This window comes from Microtus ochrogaster, chromosome 7 (genome assembly GCF_000317375.1).
Source record: "Microtus ochrogaster isolate Prairie Vole_2 chromosome 7, MicOch1.0, whole genome shotgun sequence".
Lineage (NCBI taxonomy): Eukaryota > Metazoa > Chordata > Mammalia > Rodentia > Cricetidae > Microtus > Microtus ochrogaster.
The window spans coordinates 22,869,763-22,891,129 of NC_022014.1; the positions used below are offsets into that span (position 1 = coordinate 22,869,763).

A 21,367-nucleotide genomic window follows, 5' to 3' on the forward strand; every position below is an offset into this window, starting at 1 on the left:
ATATAAGAAAAATAAAGGGGAGCCATGCAGCCCGGCCGGAGACAGACGCCAGACCTCTACCTGGATCAGGATCCTGAAAACCAGTCAGAATGGGTAGCCAGGCCCCACCCACACTCATGCAGCTGGCAAAACAGACACTGCTGAGGGAGGAAGCTTGTTTATTTCTGTTCTGGAGGACCTGCCTGTGGGGCTGTTCCAGCGATGTTTGAGGGTGCCTTCACTGACAGACGTACAAACATCCTGAGGGCCGTGGTGCGTGCCTGGCTGTTCCCATGTCTTCCTGCAGGAGCCCTGATAAAGGACCCCTACCTGGAGACTTTGAAAGCTCTGCTTGCTAGACTAGATGTGTTGACTACAGAGGTTTGTCCCAGGACGTCGAAACTCAGAGTGCTTGATTTGAGGAATGTGTGCCTTGACTTCTGGAACTCACGAAGGTGACTGCCCACCAAACATCATGAGTCAAATGCAGTCAGTGGAGATCTGGCCGAACTCTGGGGTGAAGAAACATTTTATGGTAGTAACTCATCCTGAACTCATGAAGGCCAGTTTCAGTAAATGGGACCCATATTTGTGGTGGGCCCAGCATCAAAAGATTGTATTCATTTATGCTGCAGAAAGCTGAAAAGTTGGAATTCACCCATCTTCACTGCCGTATAGATCTTCAGAATGGTAGATGCAGACTATGTCCTGGAGCTGCAGCTGAGCCAGTGGTGGCTTGAATCCATGGCACACCTCTTCCCTTACCTGGGCAGATGAGAAATCTTCACATGCTTGTGCTAGAGGGAATTCAGAAGCCCTTCAGGTTTGCTGCTTCTGCAGAGCAGGAATTTGTTGTCAGAGGTTTCTGTCCTGCCCAGTCCCACAGCCGTTTAGTCCCAAAATAAACACACAGAGGCCTACATTATAAACTGATTGGCCTATTAGCTCATGCTCCTTATTAACTAATTCTAACATCTTACATTAACCCATTATTCTTGTCTGTTTTCACCACATGGCTTGGTACCTTTTTCAGCGAGGCAGTCACATCTTGTGACCTGTGTCTGGGTCATGACTGCTGACTGAGTCTTTCCTATTCCCAGAATCCTCTTGTTCTTGTTGCCTCGCCTATACTTCCTGCCTAGTATAATCAGTGTTTTATTAAAAATAATACAAGTGATAGGATAAAAGACCATTGTCCATTGTCCCACAGTAGGAATTGGTAAGCATGTTGCTTTCTCAGTTCTCCAAACTCTCCTGTCTCCAGAATCTCTACATAAGTGATTGCTACTTCTTATAAGGCCACCTTGAAGAGTGGCTCAGGTGCCTGAAGACCCCTTTAGAGACCCTGCCCATCACTGGCTGCTGCCTCTCACAGTCAGACTTGGGTTACCTGAGTCAGTCAGTGCCTGAACAACTGTGAGCGCAAACATCTGAACCTGAGTGCTCTAAGCTCCTTGGGGTTTTCTCTGAGAGAATCACAAATACCCTGCAAACCCTGGAGTTGGAGTGTGGCATGAGGGACTGCCATTTCAATGTGATCATGCCTGCCCCGAGCCAATGCTCCCAGCTTACCAAGGTCATTGCTATCATAATGATATCTCTCTGCTTGTCCCAAAGAACCTTCTACATCACACAGACAGGCTGAGCAAGCTGACCCCTCTGGAATGCTATGACTCCATGACAATACTTAGATTCAAGCAACTTTGTCCCGAGCTGTCCCTGGATATACTCAGGACCAAAAGGCAGGCGAAGAAAGTTTCCTTTGCTACAAGAACCTGCTGGGTCTGTTTTCAAGCCTGTTCCTATGGCCTGGAGGACAGACTTTGCCTGTCATTAAGGAGGATAAGGTTGCTTCTGGCACTGGGAACCAAAGCCCTAGTGTAGGGAGTGTGTGTGCACTGTGTGCATCCTTGATTGCACATAAGAAATGTGCTGAGTTTGTAGATTGTTAGTGTGTCTGCAGCACACAGCCCACGTATTCCCAGTATTTCAACTCCCATTTCTTTCCCCATCACCCTAATAAGGTACATGTCATGGAATCTTATGCATCAAGAGGATCTAGAGCACATGGTTCACAATGTTCAATATATTGGAAAGGCAATGGTGTGCAAAGGGTTCAGACCACAGGGACTGTGGTTGACATGGAGAACAATAATTTGAGGGGACAGGAGACAGGTGGAGTAAGAGACAATTATGCGTTTCTAAATGATCTGACATCAGAGAGACAATTCTTCTAAATGCTTTTCTGGTGACTATTAAGGTACAGTGGGACCCTGGAGGAGTACTGTCTGGTTTGTTTCATAATTAGTGATTGTTGGGGACACAAAAAGGATGTTTTTGTCCTGAGTTCAGTTCCCAGCAACCACATGGTGGCTCACAACCATCTGTAATGGGATCTGGTGCCCTCTTCTGGCCTACAGACAGAACATTGTATACATAATAAATAAATATTAAAAAAAAAAGGATGTTTTTTTTATATATCAGGAATTTAGATGGTCAGTTGTGGCGCATGCCTTGGCAGAAGCAGGTAGATCTCTGAGTTCAGGGCCAGCCTGGTCTACAGAGTGAGTTCCAGGACAGCCAGGACTGTTATGTAGAGAAACCCTGTCTCAAAAAAAAAAAAAAAAAAAAAAAAAAAGGAATGCCAGGAATCTTAATCATGCAGGGTGTCTCCTCAATGGAGATAAAAAAAATCAATGCCTACATTCTATCTAGAAAACCCAGAGTGGAGTTAGTTAAGGACCTGGTGAGTTTTTTTGCTATCTGTGTGGGCAGATGCGCTGGGATCAAATAAGCTTTCAGTGGTTTTCCTTACAACACTGTGGACATGCTTTTAGTGTACTCATAATTTTAAATCCACTGCTAGTGGGGAAGCTATTCAAAACTATTTATTTACATTCCAAATAAAGGCAAACACCCTTTTCAATTAAAAAACATTTTTTTTAACCTTTGTTAATGAGGAACAGCAGAAACTAATAGACATTCATATTTTTCCAGTAACCACATAATGGTGGCAATGCCTACCTCCTAGCTCCTATGTTATCACCTTAGCAGGCCTCCTAACATCATTCCAGTGCAGAAGGCGCTGGAGATACCCTCCCACTGAGGATTTCTGTGGTCCTTCAGTGGTAACTCCTGTCCCTGCTCAAGTCTTCCACCTTTATCCTAAGCTGCCTTTTCCCTTCAAAGAGCAGGATGCTCGCAGCCATGGCTGAATTCAGGCTGTCCACTCCAGGTACAACAGGGATCAGCAGTCTCCTGCCACCAGTACTCTCAGCCAATTGCAGGGATTCCAGGCTCACTCCATGTGTCTCCCCACCTATCACCACAGCTGCTGGTGCTTCTGTCCAGTCCAAGTCGTAACTCTGGACCTTGAGTTTGGGAAGCCAGTCTTTTCTGGTTTCAGTGTCTAGGTCCTCTTCTTCATACTTGTGAAACTTCAGGAATCGTCGATCACATGTCCAGTCACGGTCACTAGCTTTATTAGATGTCTGAACCTGGGCATAGAGACCACAGTTGTCCGCCACATGGACTCGGGTGTCAGGGGGCAAGTGATCGGGCACTGTTTCCCATTCCAGGTTGTTTACAATGGGCACCTGGAAATGTGCTCCCATGCCTGCCCGGATCACTTTAGGCTCCCAAGCATCCACACAGCCTAGAAAACAAAAGATATAATTGTGACTTTACAAACCCTTCCTACACTACAAAGGGAACTCTGAAGTAAATCCCTTTAATTCTAACCAGGAGATAAACCAAGAGTTTTCCATTAGAGCCTTCTGCATTGCTGGGAGCAAGAATATCCCATTTAATGACACTGAGCAGCAAAGGGGAAGACTGACTGCTCCTAGTGCTGGAAACAGACTTTGTTCATCTCATTGTGCACAGTGCCAGGCACTGCAGAGGATGCAACAGGGACTAGAATTATCACCACAGACTTCTGGGGACTCAAGATGTCAACTGGGTGATGGTACTGGCAAAACACTGAATCAGGTGACTGCAGTGTCAGTGAGAAAGCATGGATGGGGTAAAAGATAACTCTAAACAAAGTCAAGTTTACCAGAAAAAACACTAAACATCTAAGAGACCATGACACTGAGCTGGCTCCTACAGGACAGAGGATCTTGCTGGAGAGAGGTCCAGGCAGAGGACAAAGAGACAGGGAGGGAGCAAGCATGCCTCTGATAGGCAGGGTGGGGTGGAACAGGAAGCAGGAGCCAGACAGTGGCCAGCATAATGGAAGTAGACTGTATTAGACTGAGGAGTACCGAATTTTATTAAGAGTATGCCACCAAAGGATTTGAGCAAACCAGTGACAGAGCTGACTGCTTTTTAGAAACACCCATTGACTTCAGTGTTCAGTCTGGACAAGAGCAGACTCCTACTACTAACAAAGTTCATGTAGCAACCCAGGAGGAAGCAGGAGCCCAAAGTAAATGGTAGCTCTGTCCCTGCCTCAGGCCGTCCACATATGGCAGTGAGAAGGCCAGAGGAACCTATTCTGACACAGTCACATCCAGTAAGGGCTCCTCTGTGTTGGCTGCCCAGCAGATACTGACTTCTTGTGCCTATTCTCACCACAGGCAAGCTGAAGGAGGGCATCTCACCATCTCATAAGGTTTCCTTGTGACAAGTTATTTTAAGAGTTAACTTGTCAAACTTAAGGTAGTATCACTCAGACTAACTCTCAAAGGAGGCCAAGACACAGAGAATGTACCCAGGCCTAGACATATCCCCCACCTATATGGGCTTTGCCATGTACTACAGGGAACCAGAGACTGGAGCTGGGCTATAGGCCAAAGTGAAGAAAGGGACTAGATGGGCCTAGATTTGAGAGAGCAGCTGTCTAGTTTCACTCCTTCATCCAGTACGGAGTAAGGAAAAGATGAGAGCCTCCCCTCCCCCCCCCCATATCCTCAACGCCGGCATTACACCCAGTGAAGAATACCCTATTCTTCCCACCTCCTTCATACCGGCCAGTGGAAACAAGTGAAAACGGTACAGGCTATATGAACACATCCCCAGAACCACAACTGCTATCAGAGCACTCGGCAGCGGAGTGAGAGGGGCACTGAAAATGGAGCACCAGCAACTAGGTCTCACACTGCCACAGAACTGTACTTGGACAGTGTGAGTCCCAGGAGAGTTGAAAGGAGCAATTTAGGCAAGTCTCAGCAATAGCTGTACTATTAGTTTATATTTAATAGCAGCTTGGGTGTTTCTGATGAGTGATATGCTCCCTCCCCTCCCAGGGTATAACAGGCATTTTTGACATGTCTCAACTGCTAGCCAGGTTTGTTTAAAAACAAGCCTATTAATCCCCTCCTGGTGAGAAAAGACACACACGTAATAAGGTTAATTTGTGCGTGACTTGTGTAACTACATTTCCCCACGGCTAAGAAAGATGTACCAGGACACATAATCACTCTGGTGACAGCTTTCCTTCCCCAGGACTCAGAACTCAAGGTCAGGAAGGTGTCGTGGGGTACTTGTACACTTTATGAAAATGTATTGCTATGACTGGTGTAATAAAAAGCTGAACGGTCAATAGCTAGATAGGAGGTATAGGGAAAAAGAAGACGGCGTCACCAGCCAGATGCAGAGGATGGAGCGCGGGGAGCACTGAGAGATGAGGTAGCAAGCCATGTGACAGAACATAGATTAAAACAAACGGGTTAATTTAAGTTGTAAGAGCTAGTGGGACAAGCCGAGCTAAGACCAAGGTTTTATAATTAATAAGTCTCCATGTTGTTATTTGTGAGCTGGATGCCCCCCCCCCAATCCTACTACAGAGAGCTCATATACCCAACACTTTGAGAACTCAAGATAAACACAGGATCTGAAACTAAGTATTAAATTCGGCATATAAATAATTAATGTACATTTATAGAATTGGAATCTATTTCTTCACTCCAATGACTTAAAACTCTGAAACAGTTCAGCAGGTCTCAAAATAATTTTAAAGGAGAAGCATTTACTGAATCCTTATTTGCATCATTTCAAGAAATCTTAAAAAACAAACACCAACGATGAGAAAGATTTTATTATTCCCACTTTACAGATGAGGGATTGACATTTAGCTTATTGTACACAGTTAGCCCAGAGGAGATCAAAGAGCCAGAGCCATGAGTGTCTGTCAGGAATCTGAACTCACTTAGAAGTGGCCAGCGAAACCACCGGGGAAGAGATGCTTTCTCCTTGCTGGAGAGATGGCTCAGCATTTAAGAGTGCATACTGCTCCTGCAGAGAACCTTACAAACGGGGCTTGACTCCCAGAACCCAAGTGGACAGCTCACAACTGCCTACCTACAGCTCTAGGGGATCCTGTACCTCTCACTTCTGGAGGCACCTGCACTTGGCCACACACAGACATACACATAATTAAATTATGTACACATAATTAAAAATAAAATAAACCTTAAAAAAAAGAGGTGTCCTTACCTTTGGTGAGTAAGACTTTACTGCAGCCTGCTCCAGCTGCAGACCTCAGAATTGTCCCCAGGTTCCCAGGGTCACGGAGATTGTCACAAATCAACACTAAAGGCAGTGAATGGTGAAGCTGAGTCTTTGGATATGTCATCTTAACAGGGTCAGGTTTGGCAAAAATCCCTGAAGAAACAACATAAGAAATTTGCTTGTCTTGAGTGGGCATGAGAATGGCTTGACTTTTTTGTGTATTTATCTTTCTTTATATAGTCACAATTACCTCTTCTGACCTCAGTAGCCCCAGGCACACACATGGTACACATACATCATGCAGCAAAGGACTCATACATATAACATTTTAAAATTAAAAATGTCATCTATATAATCTATATCTATAAGCAAATAAACTCTCATTTTGTAATCTGCTCACCTTACTCAATGTATCTTTAAAAACTGTACCATGACAGTATATTTGCAGCTACTGTATTTTTCTATATGCTGTAATATTTTGTAATATGATGTGTCAAAGTTTAGCTCTTTTCATATTGACAGATTAAAATTAAAAATTTTCCCCCTTTCAACAAAATCGCTACAGTGAGAGTGCCCACAGAGAACTCCCTCTATAGAAGTCTGGAAACTTCTCTGAGACAACCTCCTGTAAGTGAAATGCAGAAACAGTGCATGAATTCTCTTAATGTTAACAAATGGCATGAACTGCTATGGCGCTCTATCCATATTCAATGATAAATATCTGCCACCTCGCTTAAAGCCTGCTTAACAAAGGACATATTTACTTTCAACTCTTGCCACTTTGATAGGAAAAAATCCCACTTCACTATTTTAATTTGCATTGCCCTGATTCCTAGGGAGGTGAACGTCTTCTGCACGCACTGGCTACTTGTGACCCCTTTACATTAGGTGTCTTTGTTTTCTTTTCCCCAAACTGTCTTGCTGCTGTAACCTTTCTCCATTTTCCTACAGGGGTTTTGTTTTACTTAATTTGTAGACTTAGCCTAAATATTTAAACATTAGCCACATAGCTGTCCTTTATTGCACTGTCTTAAAATTTAAAAAACTATTCTCAGGAAATAAGTTTGTTAAAGTAATGACTCTCCTTTTAAACAGCCCAGCCCAGAGAATCACTGCCTCAGAGACGCGTGCAAGGCCTGCATCCCGACGGAGCTGTGGGACTGGAGGACTGAGCCGTTTGTGAGGTTGGCTGAGGTCAGAAGCATGGCAAGTTTAAGTAGAGCAGAATTGATTCCTGCAGTGACCATTCTAGCCTCACTCTGACACACAGACACGAACAGCTAGGGAGCTTAGAACAATGAAAGCCCTGAGTGGTTTCCTTGATGAAAATTCTCTCATTTAATGATCTCTGCACTGCTTATGAAAGTATGCAGTTGTGAGGGCAGTATCTGGGGGAAAGAGAGAAACTGGACAAGAAACTGAAGATGAACTTGCAGTAATTCTTCAAGATTGCTTAGCAGGTAAAGGTACCTGCTGTCATGCCTGATGACCTGAGAGGAATGTCCAGGACTCACACAGCGGAGAGAAAAACTGATTCTCACAGATTGTCTTCTGACCCATGCACATATAAACACAAAGTAAAATGGTTTTTTGTTTGTTTGTTTGTTGTTTTGAGACAGGGTTTCACTATGTAGTTCTGGCTGTCCTGAACTTATTCTGTAGACCAGGCTGGCCTCAACCTCACAGAGATTCGCCTGCCTCTACCTCTCGAGTGCTGCAATTAAAGGTCATAAAGCAAGCAAACAAACAACTGGGCACAGTGGTACACACACCTGTGATTCCCCCGGAAAGAGGCAGAAGCAGCAGTATTAGTGTTTCAGTTATCCTCAGTTACACACGCAGTCTTAAGCCAGCCTGGACTACATGAAACTTTGTCAAAAATAAACAAAAAGCACTACAATAAAAACCAGTGAGAAAGTAGGGCGAAGGTGATGCACACCTTTAATCCTAGCACTCAAGGCTGAGGCAGATGGATCTCTGAGTTCAAGGCCAGCCTGGTCTACAAAACAAGTTCTAGGACAGCCAGGGCTACACACACACACACACAAAAAAAAAAAAAAGCAAAAACAAAACAAACCAGTGAGAAACTGAATCAGTTACCAGTAAAAATACAATTAAAACACAAGCCTGAGAACTCCTATATTTTCAGCTATCTAAGATTAGCCAATATCATTTTAAATTTGATTTAAATAAAATTTGTTGCCCTAAGACAAGTATGAAGAAGAAAGCCTAGGATAGTACACTTGTACGAAAAAGAAATTCTGGATATTGATATACTGTAAATCACTGACCCATTATTCCTTGCGGCGTTACTAGGTCGGACCAATCCTTGATATCCTCAAATTTCACTTTAATGAGGCTGACACCTTTCAGTTTATCCACCGGCAACTCTTTGACGTATTCCAGACGGCTGAAAAAGAACACCTTCGGCACAGCTCCAGCCTTGAGAGCGTCTGCAATCAGCCTGCGACCTTCCAGGAGGATCTTCCCTTGCTTTTCCCGAAAAGACCTGGATTTAACTATTGTCATGACACTGCTGCAGATAGAAACGGAGAAGGGTGATTATTAACGTTCTCGCCCTGGGACACATGTAGTTCTAACAGATACGCAGAGCTTGGCGGAGGCACAGACCTCAAACCCCCACCCCCTTTTTTTTTTCACAGTAGAAACCTAAGAGCCAGAGGCTCCGCTGTGGGGCAGGAAGAGAAGCGGGAATGGTCGACAAGCCTTAAGACACATTACCTTAGCCTCCTGTCCCCGGGAATGGCCTTGTCATAGCGAAGCCCTGTTTCTTCCCAGGAGTGAGGTGTCTGGGATGGGGATGTCTCAAGAGGGTGTTTAAGTCGCTGCTCCTGAGAAGCGGCCTCAGGGACCGCCTTGCGAGGCTGCTTGTCAGGAGCACGCTTCCGTTCCTCCACCTGTCCAGAGGGAAGCAGCACTCTCACCGGGCTGCGCCGCAGCGCCCGGACCCAGCGCCGCGCCTCGAGGTCCCGAGCCTGGACCACCCGCAGCAATGGTCTCATGGTATACCACGTAACCTTCGCGGGCACGGCCATCTTGGCTACACCGCGCGCGACCTCACGCGAGCGCGCTGTCGAGTACTAGTGACGTCACGCGACGGTCTTCTCGGTTCGTGAACAGGGTGGCGCTCTGCCTGGGGACTCAGTCTTCGCGGTGGGAGTCATGGCCACTCGTCGAGCTCTGCATTTCGTATTCAAAGTGGGGAACCGCTTCCAGACGGTGCATTTCTTTCGAGATGTCCTGGGGATGCAGGTGCAGAGCGGGGCGAGCGGGGCTGGCGCAAGCCGCACCGGGGAGGGAGGACGAGCTGCGGGTGAGGCCACTTCAGCCGCCTGGCCCATGGCTCTGGGTCGGCACTGCGGGTTTTTCAACTTTTGCGAGCCCCCGTTTTCGGGTTGGGAGCCTTTCAAGGACACTGATCTACCAGCTGTGTTGTCTGCGCACGTTCCGTCGTTTACAGGCCGTCACAAATATGTGTTATACTCCTGTCTTGGGGAGCTTATAGTCTATCGTGAAGGAGCATTGGCAGGCAAAACGTTATTAAAGTCCCTTCCAGTTCACGACAGCGTTAGGAAAAAAAAATCCTAACACGAGCCGCACCGCCGGCACATAGAAATCCAATTAGGTCAAATTAAACCGAATTAAAATGCCCGTGTTTTATTAAGCAGAGCACTCTCAGGACCCCGGGGCGGGGTCGGACCTGGCATGCTGGGATTTGGAGTCCAGACCAATGCAACTCCCAGGCAAGAGGCCTGGGATGGATGCCAGGGGCTAGGGTGCCCAATTTAACATTCCAGACTCTTTGGATATAAGGGTGACAGGAAGTTGAAGTGATAATTATGACCAACATTTTAGGCTCTCTTTAGAAAAAAGGCATAGACTCAAGTCTGGCTACTTCCTGCGGCCTGGGACAATGTGGGAGGGGGAGAGCTGAAAGTTGGTGGCTCAGCAGGAGGTGTGGCTGGAAAGGCATTCTGTTCATTGTCATCCTGGAGATGCCAGGCATCTGTTTTTGTTTTGTTTTGTTTTTTGTTTTTTCGAGACAGGGTTTCTCTGTGGCTTTGGAGCCTGTCCTGGAACTAGCTCTCTTGTAGACCAGGCTGGTCTCGAACTCACAGAGATCCGCCTGCCTCTGCCTCCCGAGTGCTGGGATTAAAGGCGTGCGCCACCACCGCCCGGCAAGGCATCTGTTTCTTGAGGGAGGTAATAAGGCAGGTGTCTAGGAGAAAAAAAATACTGTTATTACTGGCCCTATGAAACGAGGCTAGCCATGGGATGAGACACAATAGCAGAGGAAACCTGATTTTACTTGGCAGGTGTCCTTGATCTAGGAGAGTTGGTACCAACGGTGAAGTCCCAGGAGCTGGTACAGGTGTTTTTGGTGTTGTCCTGGGAGCACTTTTGTAGCTTGATCTTGGCTTAGGCAGCAGGAGTGACCTACAAAATATGCTTAAAACTGGCTGGGGTTAGTGTAACAGTAAAACAGTTAAAAAATTAAAAATCCTGGATTTTTACCGAACCTGATTCTGATGTAGCAATAGAACTTTTCCAGGAACCTGTTAGAGAACTGGAACAGATTTTATATCTTGGTGTCATAGCAAAAGGCTACTGCTTTAGGTTAGAAGGCAATTAGAGGAAATGGGAACTCTGAACCTCTGAAGATTGAAACCTGTTAATCCTGGTCTATGAAGCCTGTTAAAGAACAGTACCTTGGGGAGCTGGAGAGATGGCTCAGCGGTTAAGAGCATTGCCTGCTCTTCCAAAGGTCCTGAGTTCAATTCCCAGCAACCACATGGTGGCTCACAACCATCTGTAATGAGGTCTGGTGCCCTCTTCTGGCCTTCAGGCACACATGCAGGAAGAAAATTGTATACTAAATAAATAAATTAAAAAAAAAAAAAAAGAACAGTACCTTGAGTTGTCAAATGCCTTTAGACAGATCTGGGAGGAATAAATGAGCAAAACAGGAAACAGCTTTTTAGCTAGCAGGCAATCCCAAATCCTCTCTCCTTGTCCTGGGAGAACATCAATCTTAGAAGCAGTGCTTGCCAGGCCCAAAGATTTTTCCTGTGAGGGGGAAAATTTAGTCTACCTATCTTGGCAGGATGAGCAGATCGATTCCCGGGTGAAGCATCCAGGAAGCTGGAGTGGTAAAAGGCCTCTTTTGCTTCTGTGTGGGTGGCTTTGCTAAACCCAGAGCAAGCCTGGAGACAGCCGATCTTCTGTCTTCTTGGAGAAGCCAAGGGTGCTGCAAAAGCTGACATGTCTTTGTGTTAGAAGCTCCATTATTATTAAAGTGCCATGATCTCAGATCTATAAAGGCACTTGAGAACCAGGTACCATTTTCTGGTATTTAAATCTGGGCATATAAGCTTAATTTTTAGAGCTGTTGTAATCTGGAAACACACATGTACATAAAACTTAAATTCACAGCATGAAAACACAGTTAGACACTTATATAAACACATTGTGGTCACATTATTTTAACAGAGAAACAAGTAGAACACCCTTAGAAACCCGTGTCAGCTGACTAGGCATTGGAAGAGGAAATAGAAACATGCAGATGAAACATTTACAGAGTTTTAGATCAGAAGGACGGGGTGGGGGGGTCGGATTTGTCGTAGAGACTTAGCAGGGAAGGGGGCGGGCAGCAGCGGAGGTGCCAGCGTGGTGCCAGCGTAGAAGGCAGAGACCAGGGAAACAGCTATGGAGAATCCCAGCACAGTTAAGTCTGTTGGGGAATAGCCAGCAGCAGGGAAGGGGCCGGCAGCAGCAGAGATGCCATAGGGAAACAGCTACGGAGAGCACAAGGCTGAGTATCTGGCCTGTTCTGATTTAACACATTTGGGTGTGATCAGCATATTCAAAATTTGGCTTCAGTCAGGGCTGGCGATTTAAAGTTTAGGTTCTGGAAATGGAACCCATGGTCTTGCACATGCTAAGCAAGCACTCCACCGTCTCACTACATGAACGTCATGTCAGGGCAAGACCGAATGGGCTCTTTAGTAGTTACTCAGGCCCTCTGTGTCAATATCTGACCTCTGGACAGCCCAGATTTAAACATGAGGTCAGTATTTAGTCTTCTTCCTAGTCCCTGGAAACATTCTGGGACGCTGCGGTTCTAAAGGGGCCATTGAAAATGTCGTGAGGTTTATGGAGGAGCTCTTGGTAAGTCAGAGAAGTAGGGACACACCAGTGCAGAATACTTTGTAGGCACAGAATTCAGCTTAGTGCAGAGATGTTCCAGAAGGTGAGGAGTACAAAGGGAGCTACACAATCAATCAGTCAACACGAATTAATCATTCATAGGAATATCTGCTGTGTATGGACTGGAGAGATGGCCCGGCCTTTATGAGTGATTAATGTTCTTCCAGAGGGTCCATGGTGCATTCCCAACGCCGGTGTTGGGTGGCTCACAATCGTTGTAAATCCAGCTCCAAGAGATCTGACATGTGGCAGACAGACAGACACACACCCCTACCCCTACCTGCTGTTTCAGAGTACCATATTAAGGTTTGTCAACAAAGATACAAGTGACTTTGGTGTTTGTTCCCATTTAGAGTACATGATGTGGAAAATGAGATTTGTAACTAACAATCCCGGAAGTCAGAGTTAGTGGCACTAGATGTCATTATTGTGTTTCTTCGTTGATCAAAAGGTTGTTGTGAGGATTAGACAGGTTATTGTAAGTGGTACTTGACTCATATATAGTTCTGTAAAGTATTAGCAACCTTTATGCTAAAATAACAGGAGAGATTTACCAGCCTGGGTTATCAGGAGATAATTAATGGGGGCCTTGTGTTCAAGATGACCTTGGAAGGTAGGGTTTCCACATACCAAGATTAGGGGAAGAGTTACTCAAGGAGACCTGAATAGGTGATGTGGAGGTATTTGGGAACTGACACTGATTTTATGTACATTTAGCTAGCTCAAGAGACGGGATGTGAGAGCGTACAGGTTGGGATTGTTCCTGGTTTTATTTTGAATGCTGTGCATGCAAAGCACTTTGAGGTTTGTGTTGAAGTGAGGGGAGCTTGTGATGCCATGAAAGCCATGCTTTAGGGCTAGATTTTTATGGTAGTATTAAGAAAAGAGATCAGTAAGTTTCGTGGGTTTTTTTTGGGGGGGGGGGCAGTAAGTAGCTCAGGTTGCCTTCGAACTTGGTATGCTTCTGCCTCAGTGCTCTACCCACATGCGGCTAATAAAGTGGATTTTGTAATTTTTGAGGGAAGTAATGGAACTTCAATAGGAGCAGTAGGAATCAAAAATGAAAAATAGCTGAGTGTGTTGTGGCTTATTCCTGCAGTCCCAGCAGTTGGGAGGCTCAAGGCCAGCCTACACTACACAGCAAGTCTGAAGCCAAATTGTGCGACATAATGAGTCGGTGTCTCGGGGGAAAGCAGGGCGGGGAGCAGACGCTAAGACACTGAGAGCCTCCTGTATCCTAGGTTCTGTCTTAGGTGCTCAAACAGGTTATCCATTTTCACCAGATAGTTGTGCTCACACTCAGTCTGACACTAGAACCTGAAACAGCTTGCTCAACCATTGCGTGCTGCAGTCAGACTTCTCTAGGGCTGACCTTGCTTTTCTACCACGGGTGGCTTTCTACCCCAAAGAGATTTCATACCTGTTTGAGAGCACTACTCTTTTTGGGGGAAGAGGGTCACAGGATCTCATTATGTATCCTTGGCTGTCCTTGAATTCACCCTGTAGACCAAGGTGACTTTGAACTCATAGAGATCCTCCTGCCTGTGTCTCCTGAGTATTGGTATTAAAGGTGTGGTCTACCATGCTCATCTTAAGATGTTTTTACCTCTGCTACATCTAACCTGGAAGTTCTGTTTGTTTCTCTTAGTAAAACTGGCAAATTATAATATTTATATCTGCCCTTTTAGTTTGTATAAATGCACCATCTATAATACTAATGCACCTGAAATCCCAGCATGTAGATAGCTGAGGCAGGAAGATTATAGTTGGAGACCAGCTGGGCTACACAGCCTACGACAGTGAGGCTGTTTTTAAAAGTCAAGGGGCCGGGCGGTGGTGGTGCACGCCTTTAATCCCAGCACTTGGGAGGCAGAGGCAGGCGGATCTCTGTGAGTTCGAGAACAGCCTGGTCTACAAGAGAGCTAGTTCCAGGACAGGCTCCAAAGCCACAGAGAAACCCTGTCTCGAAAAAACAAAACAAACAAACAAACAAACAAACAAATAAAAGTCAAGGGCTAGGAGTGTTGCTCAGCAATAGAGCACTGGTGTAACACATTCCTTGGATTCCTGGCACTCCAGAGAAGTAAAATTTACAATTTAGTCTATTTCTTTACTAGGTTCTGCGCCATGAGGAATTTGAAGAAGGCTGCAAAGCTGCATGTAATGGGTATGGAACCTTGCGTCTTAAAATCTTAGGTTCTAAATAGCTCCCAAACAGAACACACTTTCACAGAATTGAGTATACAACAGTGGGATAAATTTTGAAATAAATAAATAAGTAATTTTTAAAAGGAGGCAAGAAATAAAAGCTACCTGAACAGCAGTGGGGACTCACTTGCCCTTTGTTTCTCGGTGTTTCACATAGCACTTCAGATCCAGGAAGCAGTTCTCCAGTACTTCAGATTTTAGCCAGTTATCTATTTAACTCAGCTCCTTGTCTCTGGAGGTATATGAGACCAGCTACAGATCGTAGTCGGCCCTGTCCCTGACCTCAGGGAAACGCTGCTTACATTCGCTGACTTATTATAGAGAAGACAGCTCAGAAAGAGCCAAGCAGAAGAGCTGTGTACAGAAAGGCTGAGAGAGAAGAGGGACAGCACTTCCAATGGCTTCCACGGTCCCAGCACCTCTATGGCTTCAACAAACTTATCAAATAGCTTTTACACAGATTTATAGTGTTTACTCTCCACCCCTCCCCTTCCCAAAGGTGCGTGTGGCTGAACATTCTAATCTTTTGGTCTTTTTGGCAACCAGGCAAATTCTTGAGCTATCCAGCCTCACCTTCAGTCAGCTCATTTGGTGACTCAGGCATTCCAGAAGTTGCTCATGAATACAAGACCCGCTTAGCAGGGAATCTCAAGGCTTAACGAACTCTATACCAGGAGTCGTAACAGAGACAGAAATTTTTTCATATTTTACTACAAGCATAAATAAGTACGAGCCGTGGGTAAAGCAATGGCTTATTGTCTCCTGAGCTAAGTATCCACAGCAAGTTGAAAGCTTCCAAGGTCCCTTGGGATTTGTGTGCTTACTGATATGCAAGGACATTGTCTGAGGTTAGACTCGAGAGCTGCCTTTAGGGTTCCTTTCCCTACATTTTTTTAAAGGTAACTAAATCTTTCCCTTAAATACGTGCCAAATGGATGGTGTGTGGGGTGTGCAGTTGTGGGGTGTGCGGTTGTGGTGTTTGAGTACTGTCCATAACTGCTGTCAGCACCTTCAAAGGTCATCTCATCCTTGTTTAGAATTTATGGGACCCAAACTACCTCTCTGTGTCCAGAAGTAGGAAGCAGATTTTTCCTGTGGCCCCTGAGTTCATTTACTTTCTTTCTTTTTTTTTTTCAGGCCTTATGATGGGAAGTGGAGTAAAACAATGGTGGGCTTTGGGCCTGAGGATGATCATTTTGTTGCAGAACTGACGTACAATTATGGCATTGGAGACTACAAGCTTGGCAACGACTTCATGGTAAATATCACTGTGTCCCAGTGCATATCTAGATGAGGCAGAGACAGCTATAATAGTCCAGGTTAGAAACAAAGCTGGCTTTAAAAGAAGTGAGCAGCAGTCAGCTTACAACCGCCTGTAAATCTAGCTCCTGGAGGGATCTGAAGCCTCCAGCCTCCACTGGTACCTGTACTTACATGCACATACATACACACACATCTATACATAATTAAAACTAATAAAAATAAATCTTAAGGAAATAGAGGAGTGTTTGTCTTCATGTATGTGTGTATACCATTTGCATGCAGTATCTGAAGAGGTCAGAAGAGGGTATTGGATCCACTTGAACTGCAGTTAGGGATGGTTGTGAGCTGCCAACTGGGTGCTGGGAACTGAACCCAGGTCCTCTGTAAGACCTGTCAGTACTCTTAACTGCTGAGCCATCCCTCCCGCTCTAGATGACTCTTTAAATTTGAAGTTGAGAAGGTTGTTAGTGAGGAGATGACAATGGAGCAAGAGTTCAGAGGAGGCCAGGTGGGAGTAGCACACGCCTTTAATCCCAGAACTCAGGAGGCACAGGCAGGCAGATCTCAGTGAGTTTGAGGCCAGCCTGGTCTATGAAGTGAGTTCCAGGACAGCCAGAGAACCCTGTCTTTAAAAAAAACAAAAAACAAACAACAACAACAAAGAGTTCAGAGGAGGGAAGGGAGTGAGGCATGAGGAGAGAGGAGAATTCTAGGTGGAGAGGCCTGTTCAGAGGCCTCAGACAACACCTGCTTTGAGAAAATGCAAGAAAACGCTGTAACAGAGGATGAGGGGAAGGTGGTAGGAGCTGGGTTAGAAATGACGTGATAACTGGGTGTGGCCGCACATGACTGCGATCCCAGCATTTAGAAGACTGAAGCAGGAGGATGATGAGTTCTTGAGCCCAGCCAGGGCTACATGGTTAAGACCCTGCCTCAAAGGGGAAAAGTACATAATGCTATGTTTTTTCAGAGCCGTCAAGGGAAGACAAAACCTGTGAGCTGCTTGAGAGTAAGCTGTAGGCTCCTTTTGATCCGTGTACTCTGGCTGCAGAGTAGAAGATGGATCGACAGAACAGAGGCAGTTAGGTCAGGGTGAACAAGGATGGCCTTCCCAGAAGGCAGAATTATAGGCTATTGGGAACTTTGATTAAAGAATGCCTTCAAAGTAAAAGTATTTGTGTTTAAAATCCAAAACTGGGCTGTTGATATAGGTAGAACACTTACCAGAATTAGCAAAGCTCCATTTGAAGGTCAGCCTAATAAGTGAATAACAAATAAGTAAATCCAAATTGTTTCAAATGGTTAGCTGGCCAGCCCAAGGAAGATCAAGATTTTTCTGCTTAGGTCTTGAAAACTGAGGAGATTGTCGTTAGTATTAAATGGATCACATAACACCAACATTTAAATTGTTTTGCTGTGATTTGTAAAGTCTGAATCTGGGGAATTTGGAGAAAACATCTAAAAACCCTCTTTAAAATCACTGTAAGAAAATGCCAATTAAATCTGGGTGGTTTACCAAAGGCACTGGGGTTTTGGCTCCTTATCTCGTCCTATAAGAGCTCTGTTGTAATGATATATGTGGATGCTATCTGTCACAGGGAATCACACTTGCTTCCAGCCAGGCTGTCAGCAATGCTAGGAAGCTCAAGTGGCCACTCAGTGAAGTTGCAGAAGGAGTTTTCGAAACTGAGGCCCCAGGAGGATATAAGTTCTATCTGCAAGATCGAAGTCTCTCCCAATCAGGTAATTATACTAGGCCAGGCAGAAGCCTGGCTAAAGGCACATTTGATAAAGATGGAAGGGAGCAGGGGCACAGTTCTTTCTTTTTGTAGTTTTTCTGTATTGATAGGATGTGTCTTTCCCAAGCCAGTGTTCTTTACCTGTATTCTGGGTAAGGCATACCCTTACATATGCATTAGGTATATATTAGTACAGAGCTACAGAGAATCTAGACTGGTTTTGTTCTGCAGATAATGCATATTTTTAGAGTTGGTTTTTTGTTTTTTTGTTTTCTGTTTGATTTGTTTTGTTTTAAATTCACAGAGCAGGTAGACTGAGGGTTAGTAGACTCAGCAGCAGCTATAGCGAGACCCCAGGTTTTCTCTCTGTGTTGTCCTCTCACGCTGTTAGAGCTAGTTCCCAAACCAGTATGAGATGCTGGGAGCAGGCGAGGCTCCATGCTTCCATATTCATTTTGGGAAGGAACCTTTGAACAAACCTTGTCTGGAGTCTACCAGATGACTCTCTGATCAGATTTAATATACTCTGTCTGCTTAATACAGGTTGAGTGTACCTACTCCAAAATTCCAAAATAGCAGATTAAAAATTTTTGTTTGTTTGTTAAGACTGTCTTAGAATTGGATATAGTGATGCACACCTTTAGTCCTAGCATTTGGAGGCAGAAGAAGGCAGATCTCTTGGTTCTGGGACAGCCAGGGCCACATAGAGAAACCATGTCTCAAAAACAACAACAAAAACTATGTCTTAACCCGTAGTTCTGGCTAACCTAGAGCTCAGAGATCCTACTGCCTCAGCCTCCCAAGTGCTGGTGTCTCAGCCTTGTGCAACCATGCTCTGTAAGCTTGACATTCTAGTGTTTGGATTTTCAGATTAGGGATGCTCAACCAGGAAAATCCATGCAAGGTTTCCAAATTCTGAAATACTTCAGGTCCCAAGCTTTTCAAATAGGTACTCAGCCTGGACTTAAGTAAATGGTGAGTTCCACGTTCCGAAGATGCTTTTGTCCTTTACCTTGCTAAGTCCTCTAAGGCATTAATTCCCTGCTGATCCATTTGGACTGTACCTGTGCCTGTCCTGAAGGTCTTCTGGCTCTGGGGAGAGTTTGTGCTATTTGCTCAATTCTAGGGAGCAAACTGAAGGTCTCAGGCATGCTAGGCAAGCATTTTATCACTGAACTCAGGTTCTTGATTATCTTGGATTTGGTGATTTTGCAATCAGTGGAGAAAAATAAACTTGAGTCTGCCGGGAGGAGGCCCTGTGAAAAGCACCATGGTTAGTCTTGGCATCGCTAGTTCTTGGGTGGAGGTGATGAAAACCACAGGAAATACACTGAGTTTGTCATGGTTAGATGAGTCAGATGTAGTTGTAAACTGTTCTTTAGGAAGTTCCCTTGGCCACACCCAGTGGCACAGACCTATAATCACAGCTAGCAGGAGGGCTATAGGTTAAGGTAAGGCCTTAAGGCCTACTTGGGCTACAGAGCAAAGCCAATCTGGGTAACTTGTTGAGAGCCAGTCTCAAAATCTAAAGTGGACAAAAAAGTTTCAATGATGCAATGCTTGCTTAGCATGTGTGAAGCCCTAGGTAAAGTTCCTGTATTACAATAAATTAAAAAGGAAGGGAAGAAGAAGAAAGAAAAGGAAAACTACTTACTACACAGGTGGAGAGAGTCCTTGTCGAATGTTCAAGGCCTGGGTTCAGACTCTGGCACCAGCACTGGGGTTGGGATCAGAAAATCAGCACACAGGATGACATGTTTCCATGATATGCTCACTGCTTGGTAGATTTTTTGTTTTTTAAGTTATAGTGTATGGGGGGAGGGGGATTTTTTTTAACCCTAGAATAGAAGATAAGTAAACAGGGTGGAGGACAATAAGGAGGAAAGGAGAAAAAAGTAGTGCCCATATGTCCAAAGATAACTACTGTGAACATTCTAGAGTCTGTGTTTCAGATCTTTTATTCAAAATAATGCATTCATATATATAAATGTACCCTGCATAAGCTGTTTTAGGAATTCCATGGCAGCATTTCGTTACAGAAAATAAGCAGCCTCTGTTGTTGGTGTTTTGTTGTTCCTAGTGTTTCATTGTTCTGAGCAACACTGTCGAATGCCTTTGTGATAAAAAGCCCTTCACATAGCCACAGTTGCTTTCTGAGTTGCTGAGAGTGGACTTGCTTTTTCAGTACATTTTTAAAACTTTTGGTACATTCTGTCAAATCCTTTCCCACAATTTTCTAATTTACATTCTGTCAGTACTTTTTGTTTCAATTCCCTTTCCTGCAATAAAACAGTTAACATTGCTAATTTGTCAAGACAACAAAAATTAAATAATGAGAAACAAATTATTTGTAAGTATTTCCTTAGTTTATTCTTTAAATTTATTCTTTAACCCATTAAAGATTAGATTATTTATTATTTATTGAAGCATGTAGCTTTTTTCCACCAAATGATTATCTTATTGCCATTTATTTGGATCGTGTTATTTTCTTTTCATATTGATTTAAAAATCTTTCCTTATAAACTAAATTCTTTAGCTAAGAAAAGAGTTTCTGGAAATCCAATGAAAAGTCTTGCTAGGCACACACCCCCTCCAGCCTAAGCTGAATTCTATATATGCTTTACCCGTTTGTGCCTCCTTATCCCATCCCACTAAAGTGACCTCATTCATCCATTTCCTTACTTTACAGATCCTGTATTAAAAGTCACTCTAGCAGTGACTGATTTCCAGAAGTCCTTGAACTATTGGTCTAATCTCCTGGGAATGAAAATTTATGAGCAGGACAAGGAGAAGCAGAGGGCTCTGCTGGGCTATGCTGATAACCAGGTGAGTGACCTTGCAGAGGAACAGCTTGCCTGCTACCCTGAGTTTGGTTCATAAATCGGGTTAACATGAAAGTTTCTTCATAGTGAATCAGTGTTTACCCAGATGAACAGAAGAAAATGAATCCCACTAATAACATTTACTACTTGATACTGCCTCCGTTTTTATTTATGGTAGCTAACCTGTAAACTTCGGGGGTTTTCCTGTCTCTGCCTCCTGACACACTTTAGGAATGGTAGGGTCACGTACCCAGCTACCATATCCAGCTTTATGCTGGCGTCTGTACTGAGGTCCTCACGCTTGCATGGCAAGCACCTTACGAAGCATGGTAGACGTGTGTAATATGTCAGAAAGCATCAGCCCACTTTCTTATTTCTCTGCAGTGTAAGCTGGAGCTGCAGGGTATCAAGGGTGCAGTTGATCATGCAGCAGCCTTTGGAAGAATTGCCTTTTCTTGTCCTCAGAACGAGGTACTATTTGATAATTGTTTGTTTTTAAAAATTCATTATTTTTAATACGTGTATGCATGTGTGTCTATATGCATGCTGGTGCAGGTGTCTGTGGCAACTGTCAGATTCCCTGGACTTGGACTTACAGGGAGTTGTGAGACCTTGAAGTGAGTGTGTAGCAATCTCTCTGGCTCCTTTTCTTTCCTTTTAAAATGGGGGGGGGGG

General features: G+C 44.5%; 2 protein-coding genes and 2 pseudogenes across 2 annotated transcripts in view; 3 read left to right on the forward strand and 1 right to left on the reverse strand.

Moving 5' to 3' along the window:
* On the forward strand, positions 1-890 carry LOC113455445 (annotated as a pseudogene).
* Positions 891-1,126: 236 nt separating this feature from the next.
* On the forward strand, positions 1,127-2,367 carry LOC101983871 (annotated as a pseudogene).
* A 263-nt stretch (positions 2,368-2,630) lies between these two features.
* On the reverse strand, positions 2,631-9,538 carry Mrm3 (mitochondrial rRNA methyltransferase 3). Its single transcript, XM_005349521.2, has 4 exons — positions 9,175-9,538; positions 8,724-8,968; positions 6,418-6,585; positions 2,631-3,634 (listed from the first exon to the last, which is right to left on the reverse strand). The coding sequence occupies exons 1-4, from the start codon at positions 9,486-9,488 to the stop codon at positions 3,102-3,104; spliced, it is 1,260 nt and encodes a 419-aa protein (XP_005349578.1). The 5' UTR covers positions 9,489-9,538; the 3' UTR covers positions 2,631-3,101.
* Positions 9,513-21,367, forward strand: part of Glod4 (glyoxalase domain containing 4) — a 21,299-nt gene continuing 9,444 nt past the window's right edge. The window contains exons 1-6 of the mRNA XM_005349520.3: positions 9,513-9,705; positions 14,778-14,827; positions 16,006-16,126; positions 17,730-17,874; positions 20,560-20,696; positions 21,077-21,163. Coding sequence (XP_005349577.1) covers positions 9,616-9,705; positions 14,778-14,827; positions 16,006-16,126; positions 17,730-17,874; positions 20,560-20,696; positions 21,077-21,163 — 630 coding nt within the window. The 5' untranslated portion in view covers positions 9,513-9,615. The remainder of the gene's footprint in view (positions 9,706-14,777; positions 14,828-16,005; positions 16,127-17,729; positions 17,875-20,559; positions 20,697-21,076; positions 21,164-21,367) is intronic.